Source organism: Phasianus colchicus, chromosome 3, assembly GCF_987193195.1.
Source record: "Phasianus colchicus chromosome 3, bPhaCol1.hap1.1, whole genome shotgun sequence".
Taxonomy (NCBI): domain Eukaryota; kingdom Metazoa; phylum Chordata; class Aves; order Galliformes; family Phasianidae; genus Phasianus; species Phasianus colchicus.
In genome coordinates, this window is record NC_143438.1 from 59,773,467 (window position 1) to 59,795,181 (window position 21,715).

Here is a 21,715-nt window from a genome sequence, read left to right on the forward strand (position 1 = left end):
TGTAATGCAACAGATATTGGTGTCAAGTCTACTAATGCTTCCATTTCGGTTTTTAATGGGAAGAAAATATATCAAGGAAATCCTCAGTTAATACTGAGTGGGAAGAAATCATAAATATGCTGTATACATAGTGCACTATGAAAAAGGCTAAAGTAAAGACTGGTACAGTAAATGAGAAACAGTAAATGAGAAACTTGGAGAACTAACATAAAACGTAGGACTTAAGGAGGAGGAAGAGCCTAGACAAGTTCCCTTTGGAAGACAGAAATTGCTGATTAGTTGGGAACTGGTAGTTCAAGATAAATATGAAGGATAGTGTGGCAGCAAGTCATATGTATAATTTGAGATGTGGATCAAAGACTATAAAGAAATCAAGAGATAATTGTCCTTATCGTACAGCTGCGATGAGTCATGTCATTATGCAGGGCTTCATATTGATGTCTGGAGAAGTTTCTTTGTGAGACAATTGCTAACAAAATCCCTGGAAGTGTAAGACTTCATTAAGTGATCAGGAAGGCTGGCAGATTGATAAGCAAGAGAAACTACAGTAACTCTAAAAAATAACAGTGTGTGTACAGACACACACACATAAAAACAAAGATATATCTGTACCTGAGAAGACAGACTCTTTACATTTTACTTAAGTATTTTAAATTATTTGGTTTTGTTTGTTTGTTTGGTCCTTTATCCTGTGCTTCACACATCAGTGTGATAGGCATGAATTAAAGTAATACAAAACTCACATCAAAGAATATAGCGTATTGTCCGAAAACATAGTCACTTGCAAAAGAGTATAAACAGTTTACATTCAGGGCCTTACAAGACAGTTGTTGTCAAGTTAATGGCCTTATTGACTTGAAAATATTCTAGAAGTGTCGGGACAATGTCTGTCTTTGACATCCATGACCCAGTCCACTCTAACTGCCAGCCATTGTCTTTTGAGAGTTTCATGCTATTTGTTACCAAGAGAAATTAAAATCACTGAGAATAACAGTTGTTGACATCATTAATTAAAAAATAGAACACATCAAGTGCTGTGAAGATCCAGAACTTAAAATCTACACACTGCCCATTCTCCATAAAGAAACCAGGTATCTGCGTTTAATTTCTGCTTGTATTCCAGAACTACCAATTGCAATTTGGCGTTTCGTTAAGTACAACTAAAAATCATCTTACTAATCTTGAAACGTGGTATAATCTAGCTTCTTCCAGGTTCTTGTGCAAATCCATTTGTTTTATTTAGAGGAGGATCCTCAAGGAGGGGGGGAGGGGGGCAGGAGAGGTAAGAGCAGTGTGTTGGAAGTGGAGCAGGAGCAGATACAGAACTGGCACATCTTGGAGGTTTTACAAGTGGAGTAAAATAATTTTTTGTTGTTGTTGTTTTTTAAATTTTTTTTCTAAGATCCTGAATCCAAACAAAAGCAGCTAAATAGCCTTTTAGTATCTCAGCTGGGGCTAATTTGTTTCTTAATGCCCATTTGTATTCTAGAGTCCTCCATTTTTATAGATAAATATATTAAAGACAAATGTTAACTCATTTGTATCAATTCCACAGATATGTTTTAAATGGAGAAACATCTATGTAAGCCACAGTGGGAAAATGATTTGGTTTGGTAATTAGCTGAGAATAGCAGGACTTATTCTGGAAACTTGCAGCATAATGAAGAAAAACATTCTGTAAAAGAGAAGTGTAGCAGTGCCTGAAAATAGTCAAATTAAAAGTATAAAGCGATTACATTGGGATGAAAGTCCAAGAAGCTGCAATGAAAGAGCAATTTTATTAATTTTAATACGATGCAGCAGGTTTTTTTCTTAGATAAATGCAGTCATTCTTTCATATTTTTGCAGTAGTTTGCACGGAATAAATCCTCAGCCTTCTGAGAGTCAAAGCTTTCCTAATTACATTCTGCAATACTCAATGCATCAGGTTAACCCCAGTTCTTGATCTGAAACCTGTCAGGCAGACTTAAAAATTAATAATAGCTGCCTGTTTAGCCTCTGTGCAGTCCTTAAATAGATTTTGAGGCTGACATTTTGGCTGATGGACACTTTTCTGAACAGCAGTAATGCTTGAGGAAACATTTATTTCCAGCTATTGCTCACCTTACCCACATTTCAGACTGTGGTTAACTTTTACTTAGAAGGAAGATGATAGCAGGTCAAAAGGAATGAAAAAAAGACATGTAAAAGTCATACTGCTGTAGTGGAGTTAATACCTTCCATCATTCATCCTAATGAAAAAGTCTATTTATATCTCTTCCTTTCATTTTTTCATTTCTATCTTTGTAGGTCTATCAATCTATATAAGCCTCTTTGAAGGAACAGAATAAGTGAAATCCGTAATCATAAAAGCCTGTCACTATCCTGTTTGTGAATCATTTTCTACTAAAAATGAACTCAGAAGCTTGTTACTGTCCTGTCAGAGTTACAGAATGGGTTTAATAAAGTGAAGTTTGGAGACTCGGCAAAATACGTTGTTAAAAATTATTAAATTTATAAATATTTTCTGGACTTCATTTGAGAAATAATAGCATTGTTTCATAAACATGCCATTAACACCTCTCTAAAGAGATAGTTCTATATTGTGTTACTTCGTGAAGTGGAAACTGAGTTGTACATAAAATGCGTAAGAAAAAAGATGTGAAAGCAGAGGGGAAGATTTATCAAAAACCTACAACTGTCATTTCAACATTTATTACAAAAATAAGACTGAAACATCGAAAGGTCAGTCCAAGGAAGCTCAATGCTCTGTTATAAATGAGTGAAAATTAATAAAAAAAGGGGGGGAAGGGGGACTTCCATTCATCATATTGGAAAGTAGTTTTATCCAACAAATAAAATCACAAGAACAAAATTAAGTAAACAATGTTTTGTCTCTCCCCTACACTGGCTGAATTCAGAGTTCAGATGTATTTTCAGAACATGAAGATGAATCTGGTTTTAAAAAGGAATTTTATTCATACTGTGGTATCTGTAGGTACCTCCATATGGTGTCATTATATAAATATTAAGTAAACGAAAATATATTATTACCAACATTGAAAAACTACTATATTGCCTTATCTGACATATGGCATTGTATTTATACATACCATTGAGCATCTGTTGTCAGTAATCTAATGAGAGAAAATTTTTTTCTTCACATTTAATTTTTGTAGCTACACAGTACGTCCAGCAGTGATACCTTTCTTATAAATACATTATGTTTTGCAAAATGAATGAAGAACTGTCACGAATATTAGTAGCAACAGGGTCATACATGTCTGTATGATTACCTTTATATATAAGTCCACATTTCAAAACTAGCTAATATTTGGGAACGCATGACTAATATCTTTACATCAATTGCAATTTCCCATTTACTCGAATCTGTTACCTCATAGAATAGATTATTTCTATAATAAAACATTTAATATGAAAGATGACCAGGATAGAGGATACTTCTCCAAACTAAAGGGCTTTACTAGAATCAAACATACCCAGACAATGACTGCCCTAAATTTTCTTACTGAAAACAAGGACTTCTGAAACTTTCCAAACAGTAGCCAAAAGCAAAGATCATCACTGGGCTTTAGCACTAACTGCACTCAGCTTTAGCTCATAATGACTTCAGATATCAAAACAAAACTTATTGTTATCAGCCAGCAAATGAATATGCTTGACATATTTTTTTTGTAAATGATCATAAGTTTTACTGCCCAGCACTCAGACAACAGTATAGCTACCAGACTGGCTTTGATATTTCTGCAGAATAATAGTGACCATCAGTATTTTTGCAAGGCTTGATAATAAATTTGCATCCTTCTGTTCATCTGGAAGAGCAACCCAAATCCCCACAATTCTGAGATATCTGTGTTGGTAAAACAGCTGCAGTCATTGCTTTGCAGATGTCCACTGTGAAGCAAAAGTGAGGTTGAAGTACAATTGGAAATAGCACCAGGAGTATCCAGGAGGCTCCCTCAGTCCAACCCAGGCCAATCCCATTAAACATTTAGTGGGCTCAAATGTCAGCTTCCATAGAGTTTGACTAGATGCAAGCTCACCTATTTGCTCTTCTACTTACATCAGACTCAGTTTTCTTCCTTTCTTCTACTGTAAATATAAGGGATAAACCTATTATTCTAACAACTCTGCATGGTGTTACAGTTCTCCAACCTATCATTACCCTTAATGTGTGAATTAAGTGAAAATGCATTCTCACTCCTACACTACACTGACAGAATGAATTCTGATGTATATAATGAAGAAGCAAATACATACGGGACATTATACTTTTTAAATTAACACTACATTTCACATTTACATATTTCATTTTTCTTTTTTTTTTTTTTTATGTTATTTTATTATACAATTGCCTGAACAACAATTTGTTCTTGTTCCTATGGAAACAGTTGCATATATATAGCTCAAGAAAACAAAGGTAGTGTAAAATAAAGCTGTTAAACAATATAAACACTATTATATATATATATACTGTGTAATATTAATACCATTGTATTAATAGAATATGGAAGGCATCTTGATCCTAGTTAAGTCAATCATAAAAAATGCAGCTGAAGAATGATTCCTTCTTCTTTATTCTGCTTTAAAATCATAGATGAATAATCCATTAAAAAAAAAAAAAAAAGAACAAAATACCCATTCCATTTTCATTCTCCTAGCAAAGTGTACAAAACAGTCATTGTTTCCAGTAGTTGTAATCTCCATGGTCTGTTACAGAACTTCATTCTAGCTGAGAGATTGTCTTTAAATAATAGATAATGCACAATATATAAAAGGGAAAGTCTTGATCCTGGAATATTTCTAGCAGCAGCCAAAGCTATCTACCTGAAAGTGCTGTAAATTTAATGAGGAATGCAACATGTAAGATTTATCGAAGTATGATGTAGATGAAGCATGAGAGAGTAGCATCATCTAGAAGACACGTAAACTAGCTCAGTTTTTCATTGATAGAGCTTATTTTACTATAAAGTGTGATACAAAGAACCTGAAGAAATTTTCCTTGAGTTTCCATACAACTTGGGCAAAATATCTTCAGTAAAGAATTGATTTTTTTACCACCTCTAATTTTATCTATCTATGCCATGTTTAATTATTAAATCCAGGCTATCTTTCCTGGCACATGTATGATAATCAGGATGCTATTTTCATGCTAGCGAACTACTTATTTATTTTTCATTAAAGGAAAAGAGTAAATCATGCATTCTAAGAGTCCTCCATTGCCTTTCCACAGCTCCTCCTATAAGCACAAGATGAAGTTTTTTCCTGAAATTCAGTAAAAAATGTATCACCTCAGACATTTTACCACAATTAATTTTAATTGGATCTTCCCTGGAATATCAATAGATGAAAACAGTAGCATATATCTAATGGCTTAAATGGAACTTCATTTAAAACATTTAGAAATGTCTGCATGGAAAGCAAAATATTTTTATTTAGCATTTTCAGAAAGACATAATATATTTGTCCGAACAGAGAAATGTATCAGAACAGTATTATAGCATACATTGGCCTATTTTGACCCTTGTGGGAAAATACATGCACAGACATATGTATACATACATACATGCATGTGATATCTACATATCTTCATCATATTTGAAAAGTTGTGGCTGTCAGGTGAGGTCCCGGATGACTGGAGGAAGGGTCACGTCACTCCCATTTACAAGAAAGGGAGCAAGGAGAACCCTGGGAACTACAGGCCGGTGAGTCTCACCTCTGTACCTGGGAAGATCATGGAACAGATCATCCTGGATGACATGCTTGATCACATGAGGAATGAGCATGTGATCCGTGACAGCCAGCACGGCTTCACCGGGGGAAGGCCATGCTTGACCAATCTGGTGGCCTTCTATGATGGAGTGATGGCATCGGTGGGCAAGGGAAAGGTGACCAATGTCATTTACCTGGACTTGAGCAAGGCCTTTGACATGGTCCCCCACCACATCCGTATCTCCAAACTGGAGGGATGTAGATCTGATGGGTGGACCACTTGATGGATAAGAAACTAGTTTGAAAGGATGCAGACAGAGGGTGGTCATCAGTGGCTCTATGTCCAGGTGGAGGCTGGTAACAAGCGGCGTCCCCCAGGGGTCTGTCTTGGGACCGGTGCTCTTTAACATCTTTATCAGTGACATCAACGATGGAATTGTGTGCACCCTCAGCAAGTTTGCTGATGGCACCAAGCTGAGTGGTGCGGTCGACACGGTGGAAGGGAGGGATGCCATTCAGAGGCGCCTCAACAGACTTGAACAGTGGGCCTGGGTGAACCTACAGAGGTTCAGCACAGCCAAGTGCAAGGTTTTGCACTTTGGCCAGAGGAATCCCAGGCATCTATATAGACTGAAAAGGGCAGTCCTTGAGAGCAGCCCTGCAGAGAAGGACCTGGGTGGTCTGATGGATGAAAAGCTTAACATGAGCCAGCAATGTGCTTTTGCATCTCAGAAAGCAAATGGTATTCTGGGATCCATCAGAAGAGGGGGGGCCAGCAGGGACAGGGAGGTGATTGTCCCCCTCTACTCTGCTCTTGTGAGGCCCCATCTGCAGTACTGTGTCCAGGTCTGGAGGCCCCAATACAAGAAAGACAGGGAGCTGTTGGAGAGGGTCCAGTGGAGAGCCACAAAGATGATCAGGGGACTGGAGCACCTCCCCTATGAAGACAGGCTGAGGGAGCTGGGCTTGTTCAGGCTGGAGAAAAGAAGACTGTGGGGTGACCTCACTGCAGCCTTTCAGTACCTAAAGGAAGCCTACAAACAGGAGGGGAGTCAACTCTTTGAAACTCTTTGTTGATAACTGCAGGACAAGGGGAAATGATTTTATGTTGAGGGAGGGAAGATTTAGGTTGGATATTAGGAGGAAGTTCTTTACAGAGAGAGTGGTGAGGTGCTGGAACAGGCTGCCCAGAGAGGTTGTGGATGCCCTATCCCTGGACGTGTTCAAGACCAGGTTGGATGGGGCTCTGGGCAGCCTGGTCTAGTATTAAATGGGGAGGTTGGTGGCCCTGCATGTGGCAGGGGGGTTGGAGATTCATGATCCTTGAGGTCCTTCCAATCCGAAAAAAGAAATTAAGAAATTACATATAGACTGACATATTGTGTGTCAAACACAGGTGTATATATACTCCCCTTTGCCACAAGTTGGTTTCCAAACTGATAACTAGAAAGGAAGATTTTTAAAGACTAGTTCATTACTACTTCATAAATTCCAGTTTAGCAGTTGTAATTCATATCAATCATTTCTGCTATTGATTCTGATTAGTATATACCATACCAGATTTATACATATTAATATATACATAAAAGACTATTCACTTAAAATAGAGATATAATTATAATTTTGTAATTTTCCTTAAACTGGAGATCACACCTTTCTTTAAGATTGCTTAATTTACTACTGTAATAAATATTCTTACTAATGGAAACATGATTCTAATTTAGTGGGAATGTATTTCCCATTGCAGCTCCTTGACATCTCTTAGGTCCATGCATTGCTCATCTACTCCCAAATACTCACTTCTTGCCCTTCTGTTAAACTAGCTGATTTGATTCAAGCTTCTACTTAGCTAATTTAATATTGATTTTGTTTTAGTCTCCACCTTCCACCTCCTTGGCCTTTCTGTTTAAATTAAATCTGCTTTTAAATTGATGCCATCTCAGTCCCCTGTTGCCAACACCTTAGCCTTTTCACTTAAATTGCATCTATTGTTAGATCAATCTTATTCCAGCATCCAGTGTCCGTCTCCTAAGCTTTCCAATTGACATCACATGCAGGTCTAAGTAGAGTCTGTTTCTGTCCCTAGCTTTCACCCAGCTTCTCCATTAAAATTAAATCTCTTTTCAAATCTATTTTCCACTGCTATTTCCAACCTCCTTACTTTTTCATTTCTAAATGGTAACAGTTTTGTGTCTGCTTTAATTTGTGGAGCTTGAAAGGAAACTTTTCAGACTCCCACTCTCCTATATAAATACCATCTCCCCCAAGTCTTGTTAAATGTAACTGGGTTCTTCCAATTTCCAGCCTTAGCTTACATAAGATGTCAATGTTTTTGTTGTTTGAGTGATAATTTCCCTTAGCCCAGTTACCACTACACCACTAAGAGCTCTTTATTGAGACAACATTTCAGTGCTGCTTTTGATGTGAGACACATAAGTTTGGACCAAGGTCGGTTCATGTTATGGAGAGGGCTTACCAAGCCAAAGTGGGTACAAATTTAATGAGGATGCACACCAGCAGTGAAATGGACAGAAATTATCTTGGTAAATTATCATAAATTATCTTGATAAAATCACAACTCAGTAAAGTACATTGAATCAAGCTACGAATTTCCTGTCATAGGTAATTTTGGAAGATAATTTTATTTGGTAATATAATATTCCAAGTATGATAAAATCGAATACATAAGAATTAACCATCAATAGTTTAGCCATTTTTTGAAATCTCAGTTCTGAATATCATAACTTAAAGGAGACCAACACGTATAAGAAAGCAAAATTTTCAGTATCCTGTTTGGAAATGGGAGGGTTGACAATGTTGTTTACTGATAAAATCAAAGCTAAGAAAAAAATATATATATCACAAGGATTTTTTAGAAGACCAATCAAGGAAAAAGAAAGAAGATAATAAAATATTTTAAATGTTTGTTGGGTTTTTTTTGCTAATCACTTTCATTTATCCTGTTGATTTTTACTGTAATTTATTTTCTAGTACTAGTGTATCTAATGTCATCACATTTTCAACCCTTCATAAAATTATCTTTCTAAATTCCTTTTATCTATAAAACTGAATTTGCTATCTATATTGTGTACTTCTCAGATTTTGTTGTAGCATTTTATAGCCCAAATTATTTGAAGATAGAAGCAAGATTTATAGCAAAAGGTGTTGTCTCACTAAATCAGTTGATATAGCCAGTAAAGTTTTCCTGCTGGGCCAGTCAATCAAATTAAATACATCACCTCTTGCTATAAAACTTATTTTCAAAGAATATAATAGAACAGAACAGTTGGAAAGAACATACAAATGCTATGGGGTCCAACTGCCTGATCCCTTCAGGGCTAACCAAAATTAAAGTAGATTATCGACAGAATTATCCAAATGCTTCTTCAGTGCTGACAGGTGTGGGGCATTGGTCACCTCTCCAGAAAGCTTGTTCTGGTGTTTAACCACTCTTATGGTAAATAAATTTTTTCTAATGCCTCGTCTGAAGCTCCCTTGGGATAGCTCTTTGCCATTCCTGTCACTGGATCTCAGGGAGAAGAGCTGTGCACCTCCCCCTGCACTCCACTTCCTTCTCAAGGAAGTTGTAGAGAGCACTGAGGCCACCCCTTAGCCTTTTTTTCTCCAGACTGGACAACCCAGTTGTCCTCAGCCTCTCCTCAAGGACATGTCTTCAGTCATTTTACCAGCTTTGTTGCCGTCCTCTAGATGCATTCAAGCACCTTAATGTCCTTTTTATATCGTGCCCAGAAATGCACACAGTATTCAAGGTAAGACTGAACCAACCCTAAGTACAATGAGAGAATCACCTCTTTTGGCCAGCTGGCTATGCTGTGTTTAATGCATCCCAGAAAGCAGTTTGCCTTTTTGGCTGCTAGGGCCCCTTGCTATCCTATTTTGAACCTTCTGTCAAGTGTATTACATTTAGTTTGTGTTTCTTGTTTGCTTTGTTAGCTCTTTCTCACAACTTCCTCAAGACTTTCTCTTGTCCTCTGTAATTCAGGACATAGCCAGACGCACTTCAATCTTCATTTTACATAGTTTTGTCCTGAAACAGTCAATATTAACTGTTTCAAAGCAGTTGGTTTTGTTAGCTGAAATTTCATCTCAATGCATCTGTGTTTTTCTCAGTATTACAATTTAGGTGCAGCAAAACCAAATAGTGCTGTGTTCCTTCCATCATTTATATGATGACACTTATTCTTTGACATTGATTTCTCTACATTTTCTTTTCCTTCTTAATCCTCACAGTTAATCAGGACAATGTGCTATTTTATAGGTCCATATTTCAAGACTCACAAAGTTTTCATAAAAATGTATTTTTTAATTCATCATTCTTCAGTAAAAGATTTTTTATTTATGAAGTCAATATAGCATTGTCTTTCTTTATCCTTAACAGATTCATACACCAGTGGCTTCAAAATGAGTGCTAATCCTGTTACATACTTTGTTCCCCTTTTGCACATTCATCTTTCTCCTAATGTGAAATAACACCAACTTTCTAACCATGAGAAAACCTTTTTCCTAGCTACATGTTTCTTGACACAGAGAATATTCATTTCTTTCTTCTTCATTGTACTTAAGACAACTGGCCAGAGTAAGGTCCAGTTTTTTAATGCTTTAAACTCTTTGTTCTTTTTTCGTAGCTGAGAATGCAGTCATATGGTGTTTGAGATTTTTTAAGACCTAATTTGAGTATGAAAAGCTTAATTAGTCATTGGTAATGATAAAAAAAAAAAAAAAATTAAGAGATCAGCAAGACAACTTGAAGAGCCAGACAAAATCATTAGCATGAGGTACTGTGTTTCCCCATTTGCAGAGAAGGAGTTACAAACTAGACCTCACTGCTACAGTAGGGTGCAATTGAATAGCAGACTTAGCAGGTGCATCTACAACAGCTCTGAGGCAAATAAATCTCACATTCTAGGGGAAACTGAGAACATCATAGAAGGTCTCAGTAATGTGTTCAGAGGGATTGGAGAATGCTAGTTTGACACAAATCAACAGAAGGGTTATTTTGCCAGCTTCTCCATCTGAAAAAAATAAGGGCAAGAACAAAGGAAGATCAGAGCTCGCTGGCTTGTGCTCATCCAGAGAGATAAAAGATTGAAAAGAGAGATTTGATAATCTGGAGATCACAGAAGGGGTTTATCCAGTTCTATTTCTGATCTGTAAACTTGAATTCAAAGAAGGCACAGTAGGGCCATAAGCTTATATGCTGGCTAGTCAAAGGGAGTTTGTGCTGGGTATCATGGTTGAGAAGAGGAAGGTTCCAGCAAGTGCTGGAGGCAGCGCTGTCTGCTTAGAAGAGGGAAAAAAAAAGTGTAGTTTGAAGTTTCCAGATGCTGAAACTATGGAAAGAGTGTGGTAGAAAGCATTGGGATCTACCTTCTCAAGGACTGAGGCAGACCATCACTAAGCATCATGTAGCCGTGAGCAGGATTTTCAAAGGAGGCAATGCATACAGTGCTCCACAGCAAGAGGCAATTGTCATGTGGTGAAGCAGGATTTCTATGCAGAGCCTCAGAGAGATAGTCAGTAGAGGCAAAGGAAATGGAAATTGCCTCATCTGAAATGGAAACCTGTGTTTTATACAGCATCAGTGTGCTTGATACTATAGAGTGTAAGATATCACTGGATCAATATTCTTCTGCAAAAGCTCATACCTGAACTCTTAGGCTACCAGTAGTAAATGTTTTATCATGTTTGTCAAGTTAGAAATGTCACATCTGTTAAGTTAAAGATGATAGTCTGTACTTGGACCAAAGTCAGCTTGGAAAAAGAAAGGGTCAGGGAAGAAGGAGACTTTCCTGAGTGATTACAAAAGATGTTAACAGGAAGAGATACTAAGCAGATTTTAAAAACGTGAAAATAAGGCAATTAAAAAAAAAAAAAAAGATGAGAAACTGCAACATGAGTGAAAAGTGACAGATCTGGAGTCACTCAGAGCTTCAGTTTTGTAGAGACTCATTTATCAAGAACTCCCAAGGAAAACCATAACACTAAACCTTAAAAAGGCAGAATGTGTTAAATTATAAGCTAACACACTTCTTAAATAGCAAACTCAAAAGTTTGCTTGCAGTAGAATTGAGAGGTTTATAACATTTCCTCTCTTGTTGTCTATGTCCATGTGGTTGGAGAACCATAATTCCCTGCTGAGTCCCAGGACTGAGGACTTAAGAATCCAGACTCTGGATTCTTAAATTGCAGGAAATTCAGCTCAGTCCCCCTGGTCCTTAGCTGTGCCTGCTCTCCATTGCCTCTCAGGCCTTGCTGATGTTTCCCTCTGCAGCCTTGGCTTGAGGAGCTGGCTGCTAGCATCTAGTGATGCCTCTCACTTGTGTCCTGTGCTGTGCTGCACACAGATAGAGGCGTAGCTTCAAAATAAATAACTGAATCATACTGATAAATGCACCTGAAGCAAATAGCACCTAACTTGTGAATTAGCGATGAACTGTAAGTGAAATAGATCAATTCCAGTTCTTCCTAGCATTTGTGTTAAATATTTTTTAAATAACTGTGTAGTTTATGGCATCAAACTAAGCAGTAATATAATGGCACACTAAAGCATTGCATATATCTCTGAATCATATAACTGAAAAAGATCAGAAACCAGATTCTGACTTCTGTCTCTTCTGAAGCCATTTTAGACACATTTATGTGATCATGTGCTTGAAGAGAGGACTGAAGATGTAGCAGCCTTCTGTACAATTTTTATTCTTGACTACTTGATCTGCCATTTATGTGAACTGGCTGGGTATGAATTCTGAAAAATCACTGGCACTGTTTTTGTGTCAGCACTATGCATACTTAATTACTAGATGTGATAGAGTGCTAGAGCTTAATTGCTAGAATGTGAAGAGCTGTCCCAGAAGAATGATCATGAGTGAGTCAGAAGCCTGTGGGTGAGAGTAAGAGACTGGGGCAACAAAGGAAGCCTTGTGGTTGTGGTCTCCTACAGGTGTCCTGATCAAGCAGAGCCTGTTGATGAAGCCTTCTTCCTTCAGCTACAAAAGGCATCATGATTGCAACTCTTGTCCTGTAAAGAGACTTCAACAACCCTGATGTCTGCTGGAAAAGTAGCACAGCAAGGTGTAGGTGATCCAAGAGGTTCCTAGAGTGTAGAATGGATAATTTTCTCAACCAGGTAATAGACAGCCCCACCAGGGCTGGACCTGTTGATCACCACTGATTAGTGACATCAGGATTTTAGGCTGCATGAGCTGTAGTTAGCAGGCAGTGGTGGAGTTCTAACTCTTGAGGGATATCAGACAGGCAGAGTAAACTCAGGAAAGCCAAATTTCAGTTCTTCAGGGAGCTAGTCAACGAATCCCCCTGGGAATCTGTCTTCAAGGACAAGGGAGCGTAGCTGAGCTGGCAGATGATTAAGGAAACTTTCCTTAGGGCACGAGAGTTCTCCGTTCCCACAAATACATTTTCCCCCCTTTAGTCCTCTGCATAAATAAGAATACATTCCTGGCATCCTGCAGTGGAACATGTGGCTCTTCTGCTACATAACTAGAACAACCCAGCTACTCAGACTTAGTGTGAAGTCTGATAGTACTGGCACCAGCTGGAACAATCTGACTAGTTCAGAGAAGGATATAAGAGAAGTGTGTTTCTTGACGCTGGAAGACAACTGAAAATGTAGAGATCTTAGGAAGAATCACAGAATCACCAAGGTTGGAAAAGGCCTCCAGCAACATCCACCTACCACCACTATTTTCCCACGAAAGCATGTCTTTTTGTACAACATCTAAATGATTCTTGAACACCTCCAGAGATGGTGACACCACCACCATCCTGGGCAGCCCATTCAAGCACATGACAACTCTTTTGGAGAATAAATTCTTCTTAATATCCAACTTGAACCTCCTCTAGTGCAACTTGAGGCCATTCCCTCTAGTCTTGTTGCTAGTTATGTAGGAGAAAAAAAATATTAAATGCTTATCTAGAAAGTTTATATAAAGCTACAAGTGCAAATATTGATAAGTCCAAAGTTTGAACTTCATGCATCTAGCCCTGACAGTTCCCCATTTTTGCTTCCTCTTTCTTGTTGAATTTGGCTCCTTGTTTTACTATCCATCACATACTTTAACTAACTGATTCTTCTGTTAATTTCCTGAATGACATTATTATATATGCCATTCAAAAAGTCTTAGCACCGTGGAAAAAACGCAGTGCAAAATAGTATTTGGAGACCATTGATTATTAAGATAATCTTCTGTACATTAAAAGATCCATGCAAGCAGCTTCTAGCCTTCCCCTGTCCTGGACAGGGGATAGCTGGAGGTGCCATCAATACTAGCCATCATTTTGAAGGCTTACCCTCATTTATAGAAAGGAGAGGCAAAAATCAAGAGGACCTAAGCTGTTCTAGGACAAGTGACTGTGGAATTTGTTAGGCATTGTACTATATCATGCACTACTCAGACTCTGCACTTCCCCCAGACACACTTAGAATGTAACAGCTCTGGCAGCTGTTTGCACAGGGTCTGCAAGAAGGTCTGAGGAATATTGTCAGAGAAGCTGAATTCCAAAAGAGAGGTTGGGGTGGGAGAAAGGAATTTTTCAGATCTCTGATTCTTCTCCGTTACCTTCAAAAAGAAAGGAAATTTCAACTGGCATATGGGTGAATGCATTGCATTAATAGTAGTAAGGCATTCCTAAATGTCATCTGTCTACAACAGAATATCAAAGTTATTGATGACAGTGGATACACCTTCTTCGGCTAGCAGTGTGTTGCACTTTTCTCACTCAGGCAGATTATGACAACTGCTCCTCTGATATGGCCCACGAGTGAATGAACACCATTTTAATGGACTACTTGCAGTGGGCAACCAGCACAGATTTGCACTTCCAAGCCCAGCAGGTAGTGAACTCTGAAAAAACGTTTCATACTGGCCATGAAGCATCCAACACAACTGCAAAACTGAGGTGATGCAAGGAGAGAAAAATTCTCTGTAAATACAGATCATGTTATGCAGCCAGCTGCTGATAAAATAACGGGTTTCTTCTGTAACCTGCTATTATCTGTGGGGTGCTAAAAAATCCTCCCCTCAGGATTTTAAGTTTCTCTCTGCATGACTGTAGTTAATGACTGGACTCTATGGGTGTTCCATGCTTAGTGATTGAATATCCCCGCTGATAACATGTTGGTCTTTTAATAAATAAATAAATAAAGGCATAGAATTATAGAACTCTATGGAAAAAAAAAAAGAAAAAAAAAAAAAAGATGTTTTTTTATTGAACTTACTTCCAGGCAGCTTTCTGAAGTTAATTGTTGTAATCCTATGACTATACAGCAGGTATTATCCATAATCCAGTAGTCAGAAAAGAACAAAATCAATTATTCAATATCATCCTTAAAGCAGTGTTTTCCCCTTGGGAAACATATGCAAACATTTCTGCTGACTTTTGTCCGATTAAACAGGGAGATGTATACATCCTAAAAATTCAGTCAACGTGAAGTTTTATTTAATGTTCTTTTGTGGCCTTAGTTCTAAGAGTCAGCTAGACATAAATGCTGAAAATATCTGGTAAAATCTGTCTGAATCCTTAAAATGAAAAGTAGCATACAATTCAAATAACTGGTGATGAATCTTCATATTAAAGAGCTATCAGCCATAAAATAGAGTGCATAATGGAAAACGTCACATTCCGTTCTCTTGTGTGATAGAGCAGCTCTTGCCTTGAGAATTATCTTCACATGAATTTCAAGTCAAACTTCAGCTCTTGGATTGCAAAAGAGAAAGTCTCAACTAAGCAGATTTGAACATCTTATCTCAAAACTTTTTTGATGGTGCTATTAAATGTTTTCTTTGTCAACGACACATCTATGTTTCCAATCATAAATACATTCTGACTTCATTTATTTCTCCAGAAGATCTGTTGGTAGAATAACTGGTTGCTTTAAATTCTCTCCACACTTACAGTTGTGGAGTGTTCTGGTGATTGCTGAGAGGAGTGATGCATGATTCTGAAGTGCTGAATTATTTCAAAAACATACTTGCCAACTCCTTCTATCACTTGCTTAGAAAAAAAAAAATAATCATAATCAGTAGAGAGCTGGGAAAACTAAAGAATATTTAAAAAAAAAAAAAATCAAACACACACACAGAAAAAAAAAAAAAAAAAAAAAAACAGATTGTGTTATTCTGGGGGCATGATTTTTTCCAAAAAATGAAGACTTAGATTTGGCTTGTATTTTACACATAGATATTTCCTAAATCAGCTTTTACAAGAATATATCTGCAAACATAGCTCTTGGTCCCATTAGTGCTTAAGTCTTTTTTGATGTTTGGTGTTTTATTTTGTTATGTCATTCTGAAGGAGGGTTGCAACAAGTAAGAAATGCAGTTGAAGGGGGGGATGCAGAGAGGCTAGGGCTGCCACTCAGCTAGGCTGACCCTGGCCTGAGCTGACACCCAACTGAGCTGGCTGCTCAGCATTATATCCTGCTCAGGCAGTTTTAAGAAAATAGTCTTGCAGCCAAGTTGATGCAGCATGACTGAAGTGCATTAAGTTAAGTTTTCAGCTAAGCTTTTCCTCTCCTAGACTCAAGAGGAGAGGAGATTAAAATCAACAGGAGCATTTTCGCAGATTTTAGAGGGTCCTTCTGTCTCTAAACCTCGTTTCTCTGTCCTCTCTGGATGAGTTTTCTTTTTTTTTGTTTACCTTATACATATAGTTCTCGAGAAGAGGCTACTAATGAGGTGCTCATACAGTGATTAGCACAATAAGGAGTTATGTAGGACTTTTATATATGTGCCTGTATATACATAAGTAAAGGCAGTTGCCTTCCATGTGACCAAAGAATCCTAATGTGCTGTGAATTTGCCTACATTGTTTCTTTAAGAAGCCATTCTAAATCAATAAAAATGGTCTTCTCCCTGAACTTGATTTTAGATTTCTGGGGTAGCTTGAAAGTGTGACTTCTGGAAGCTGTCGGAAATCTTAACAAAAATAGCAAGATACAAGACTTAGACTAAAATGTCATTATTTTAAAATCATTATGACCATAAAAGGAGCTAAAAACTTCTGAAGAGCAGACATCTTCACATTATTTCTAACAGAAATCTTGAGATAAATTGGGAGGATTCCAAAAAGACTCCCTGCCCCTGACATTCATCCAGAGAAGATACTGCTGCTTTTCCACATCCAGCTGCCACCTGCTTATTCTCAACTGGTTTTTATTGTTGCCTTACATTCCTGCTTGTCCTTTGGTTTGTAAAAGTTGAGAAGAAGTTCAAAGGAAGTAGAATCAGAATTATGAAATATATGCTGAGATTGCCCTAAAACTAAGAAGCTACATTACCCTGCAGCAGAGCTGTGAATTAGCATGCATGCTGACAGGAGCATGCGTGTCTGGTCAGCCAGATGTTTCCTTGTCTGGTCAGGCACTGTGCTATGTGGATCTCAAAGACAACAGAGCACAGAGCCTTCTGGAAGCCAAGTATTTTTTGTCTACTTCTGGTAGAAGAAGAATGCATAAAACATAAACCTGTGCACGCACTTACTTTTATTATTTTTTTTTAAATAATTTTTCCATACTTATCTTTCAGTTGACGTATTTTCATTTCCATTTGTTCATTTCTGGCACTGTTGTGTTTTCAGTTGATTTTATAGGCGGACTTGACACATACTCCTACCGACAGCCCCCCCAGGAACATGTTGAGTTAAAGCCTGTAAAGCCTGTAGGTAAGGTTCTGGTCCTGTGGACCACATTAATCCTTCTAACTGGACTGAAAGCTAACCTTCTCCTGACGTAATTTTGGCATGAGGTTACTAATAATTTAATTATACTTCAATTAGAACTTAATCAAAAATTAATCCACATAAAACATGCTAGTGAGGTCACTATGTCACTGATGACATATCCACTAAGGTGAGGATTAAGAGAGAGCACAATGTCTGCCGTGTTGTGCCTTGGCTTAACACAAGAAGAGGCTCACAGTGAAGGATGGCATTGCTTCCCTGCTGACTTTTTATCAAGAGGAGAGCTGATTTATGGCTGATGTTTCATAAATCTTAATGAGATTAACCCACTTATGGAAAAACAGAAGCTTTTACATTTGGCCTGCAACTGAAAGAAAAATGTTTGCAGAAAAACTACGTGAGCTTAAAATCTATAGTTTCACAGTGAAATACTTCATTATCTCTTTCTTGTCAGTTATTTGCTCCCACCATGGCAATCACAGTTTTCATAGGCATGTCCTACAAAATACTTTTTGTTATCTGATGATAATTTTGGATACACTTATTTGCATTTTAGTTGGAGTAATTTAAAGGACAGAGAGGTGTTATCAGTATTTGGGAGAAGATCTGATTGCCTCAAGTAGATGATACTGCATTGTATTATTGTTAAAATAGAAGATATTCATTTGGAAATTCTTTAATGTAAATAAGTAGTTACATTGATGACTTCTATCTTTCCATTTACCTTTGGTCCTTTCAAGCTTCTTAAACGTAATACCAAATGATTATTGGTATTTTGTTTTCCAATCAAGATAATTAGAAAGAGACTGAAGGTTTTTCCCAGTGTATGCATATGTGCATGTACTGGGAGTCAATCTAAAGAGGCCAATTTCTAACAAAGTGTTTTGAGTGGCCTCTTGAACTCTGCTCGAGACTTTACTAATATTTGCATGCTTTTAAAATACACTTTACTCATGCTGTAGCTTTCAGTTTATAGGAATAAACATGGACAAAATTTCATAAAATCGAGTGGATGAATATTGTAGGATTATGAATGCCCCAAAATGAGAAAAGCCTTATCTCAGTGTAACAGTGCATGTTACAACAGTAAGAAATATCACATTAAGACATTAAGACAAAATAAAATAACAAGCTGTTTGATGTGGCATTAAGTATATGACTATGTTGGAATCTGCATTTACATATTTCATTTGATGCTGATTTTAATGCATTTTCTTTGGGAAAAGTGACAACAAAAAGAAGTTTTGACCATTCTTAAGAAGACGTTTGAGGCTGAAAAGAGTAATTGTTATCTATGAAGAAGAAAGCCACAGATGATACAGTATTTACACCTCTTCATCAAAAATTTTAGTCTCTTTAATTTTAAAGCTGATGTGAGGTTAGATATAAAACAGTATGTGAGCAAAATTACTGTAATTAATGGAGATAAAAAATATTTTGAGGAAAGATTTATGTACACATTTCTTCAAAAGCTGTTAGTTTTTGTACAGAAGTCACAGAATATGATAGCAGATTTAGGTTAAATAGCTCAAAGGATCTAGGAGATGTTGATGAGCCTGCAATATTGGAAAATAAATAGCATCTTCCCATTTCCCACATATGGGACAAACAGAAGCAGAATCTTTTCCCTGAACCATGCAGTTTCAATTAAAATGTGTGGAAGGCAGAAGGGACAACAAAGGGAGTGGGAAAAATTGTTGTGTTCTTTTTGAGACACATGACACATCGGCTGTGAAGAAGATTGTTGTGTCTTCAGTTTTGTTTGCTTCAAATACAATGTCAACATCAAGGTCGCTTGATACTAATTAAAGTTTTTTCTATGTACTGCTAGGTGGAAAATAAAGAAGCATGTGAACAAGAAAAAAAAAAAAAAATAGAACATTGCATTTTAATTTCATTTGAGTTTCTTCATTATTACCATAATGTTTTGAAGAAGTTAAAAGTGTTGCATTTTGGCTTTCACTTTTTTTTTCTTCTTTTTTTTTAATCATTATTAGTGAGTTTCCAAAGTTATACTTTGCATGAGCATCATTTCTGGTAGAGTGAGTAGGTCTGATCTAGTGCTGTTCTAGTTGTAGGCAACCCTGTCTGGACATACACTGAGTAACTAATTCCAAAGGAGAGATTGCATTACCAGAACTGTTGCTAGCTTGTGAGATTCACAAAGTGTCTGAAAAACTGTCAGTTGAAGAGTTACCACTCTGTTGGTTCTGTGTCCTGCCCAGTTCATATCTTCTTTTGAAAGTAAGTCCACCAAGGCCATCACAGAATTTCCAAGCTTGCACAAGTGAACATGGCTTACAGGCAGATGTGAGAATACATAGATTCAGCAGACACATGAATGTGTGAGTCCAGCTCAAAAGTATGCTTGTCATCAGATGAAAACCTATAACCTAGTGAGCACATGTGTTACGCTTCTAAAATATATTATACAGAAAAGAGTCTATCATTATGTGCACTTCCAGCATTTTTCATCAGCAGCAATATTGTTCCCCACGTTTTTCGCTCTTCTGGTATGCATAATGCAAAGCTACCACTTTGTATCCAGCTACTCATTCTTGACCTTATATGTGAGTCGTACAGCTGAGGAAGCTAGCGACTGGACTTTTTGTTTCATTAGTTACTAACCTGTCAGCTGTTGTGAATTTACATCTAAAAAATTAGAAGAGACATAGAACGGATTTTCATTTGTAAATAATTCATATGTTCTGTTTTTTTAGGTCGAACTAAATAATGAACTCAAGACTTCTGCTGTTGTAGCTGAAGAAACAGATGTTAGAAGAAAAGACCAACCTTGTGACTCATTGTTCTGGAAGAAACGCATCGTCCGTTTCTCACAGCGTGTGGATTGCTCTTCCCACAGGCTCAGTGTCATTATCAGCGTTGTTATTTGGTAGATCCTTGTAGATGATCTTGAATTTTTGAATGATTTACTTATATGGACACTTGTAAATTGTAAATTTTTTCTTTTTTAATTTTAATATTTTTACAACATTTAATGTTAAGGCATGAAAACAAAACCTGTGAAAACTATGAGAAGGATGCATCTTTCTCAAGGAAGTCAGTATTTTTTAACTGATAGAATCATACTGTGCCTGGTAAAAATCGTGTCAGTGATTTGGACTCCAAAAAATACAGCGGGAGTTAAATCCTAATGGTGCAGAGGAGCTCATTTCAGTGCTGTATTTTGAAATTCACAGTATTCATTGCTTGGTTTTTTTTTGTTTTTTGGTTTTTTGTTTTTTTTTTTTTGAACTGCAGTATGCAGTAGGAATAGATCTATGACTCTGCTTGACCAGATGTTCCAGTACAAACGTACTCATCTAATTATTGCAATTCATATATGGCTCCTTCTCCTTCTCTAATCTCTTACTCTGAGCCCATCAACAATAGCTGTCTCTGATTCAAAGAGAAATAGAATGACCATACAATCTGTGGATGTCAGTCATAGAAACCCTTAATTCCAGGGTTCTTTAGGTGTCTGTGATTTGCACACTTTTAAACTCTTTTCCTCCCTTCTCCCAGGAAGAAGCCAAGCATGAATGTACAGTATAAGGCACCACCTTCAGCCTTAGAAGCCTCTGGGAAAAAATTTTGTTCCTTATTTAAAAGTAAACAAGCAAATCTGAATATGTGTACAAAAATTTGTAAAGTTATTTGTAAATACTTCTAGACAAAGAACATGTATGTAACTGTCGTATTTTGTTTTCTATTCTGTCACCACTAGCATAAAGTGATACACAAAAGCTACTTTCTTTGGGAAGCTGGCAATCTTTTTATCAGAACTCTGTGTTTCTTTCTTCTTGATTATTGTTAAAAATATTGTGCACAGTTTTATACACCAGAGTTATATCTCTCCACATAATGTGCCTGAGCATCAGTATAAATTTCATCAGGGCTTGGGGGCCATTTCCCTTTTTGTGGTTTCTCATTTTGTGTTTTCTTTGATTGTCATGAAAAGCATTCTTTCTGATATGCGTGTCTCTATCTCTCCACTGGAAGCTGAACTAAGGTCCACTAAGTTCCTTCATAAATTTCTCTAATAGTCTTCAGCTAGTAAATTGTGTTCCAACAGCTTTCAGATTCTCATTTTGCAGTCTTCGCTTGAAGCTTGTCTAACATACCTTTTCCAGTCTGAGCAGATGTGAAACAGATGAAGACTTGCTTTGATTCTTTCCCTTAGATAGTCTATTGGAGTTTAATAATTAGTGATACGAACCTAATGAGACTATTAATACAGTCTATCATTTTTAGGTAGAAAGGCTTCTGTGGTTCATCCACCTGT

General features: G+C 37.2%; 1 protein-coding gene across 3 annotated transcripts in view; it reads left to right on the plus strand.

Annotated features, from left to right (window-relative positions):
• Window positions 1-21,182, plus strand: part of NKAIN3 (sodium/potassium transporting ATPase interacting 3) — a 339,390-nt gene extending 318,208 nt beyond the window's left edge. For 2 of the 3 annotated variants that reach the window (XM_090138341.1, XM_090138343.1), the window contains 2 exons: window positions 17,329-17,412; window positions 20,151-21,182. In XM_090138341.1, coding sequence (XP_089994467.1) covers window positions 17,329-17,412; window positions 20,151-20,164 — 98 coding nt within the window. In that variant the 3' untranslated portion in view covers window positions 20,165-21,182. The remainder of the gene's footprint in view (window positions 1-17,328; window positions 17,413-20,150) is intronic. The other variant, XM_090138342.1, reaches the window with a different exon arrangement.
• Window positions 21,183-21,715: the final 533 nt, after the last annotated feature.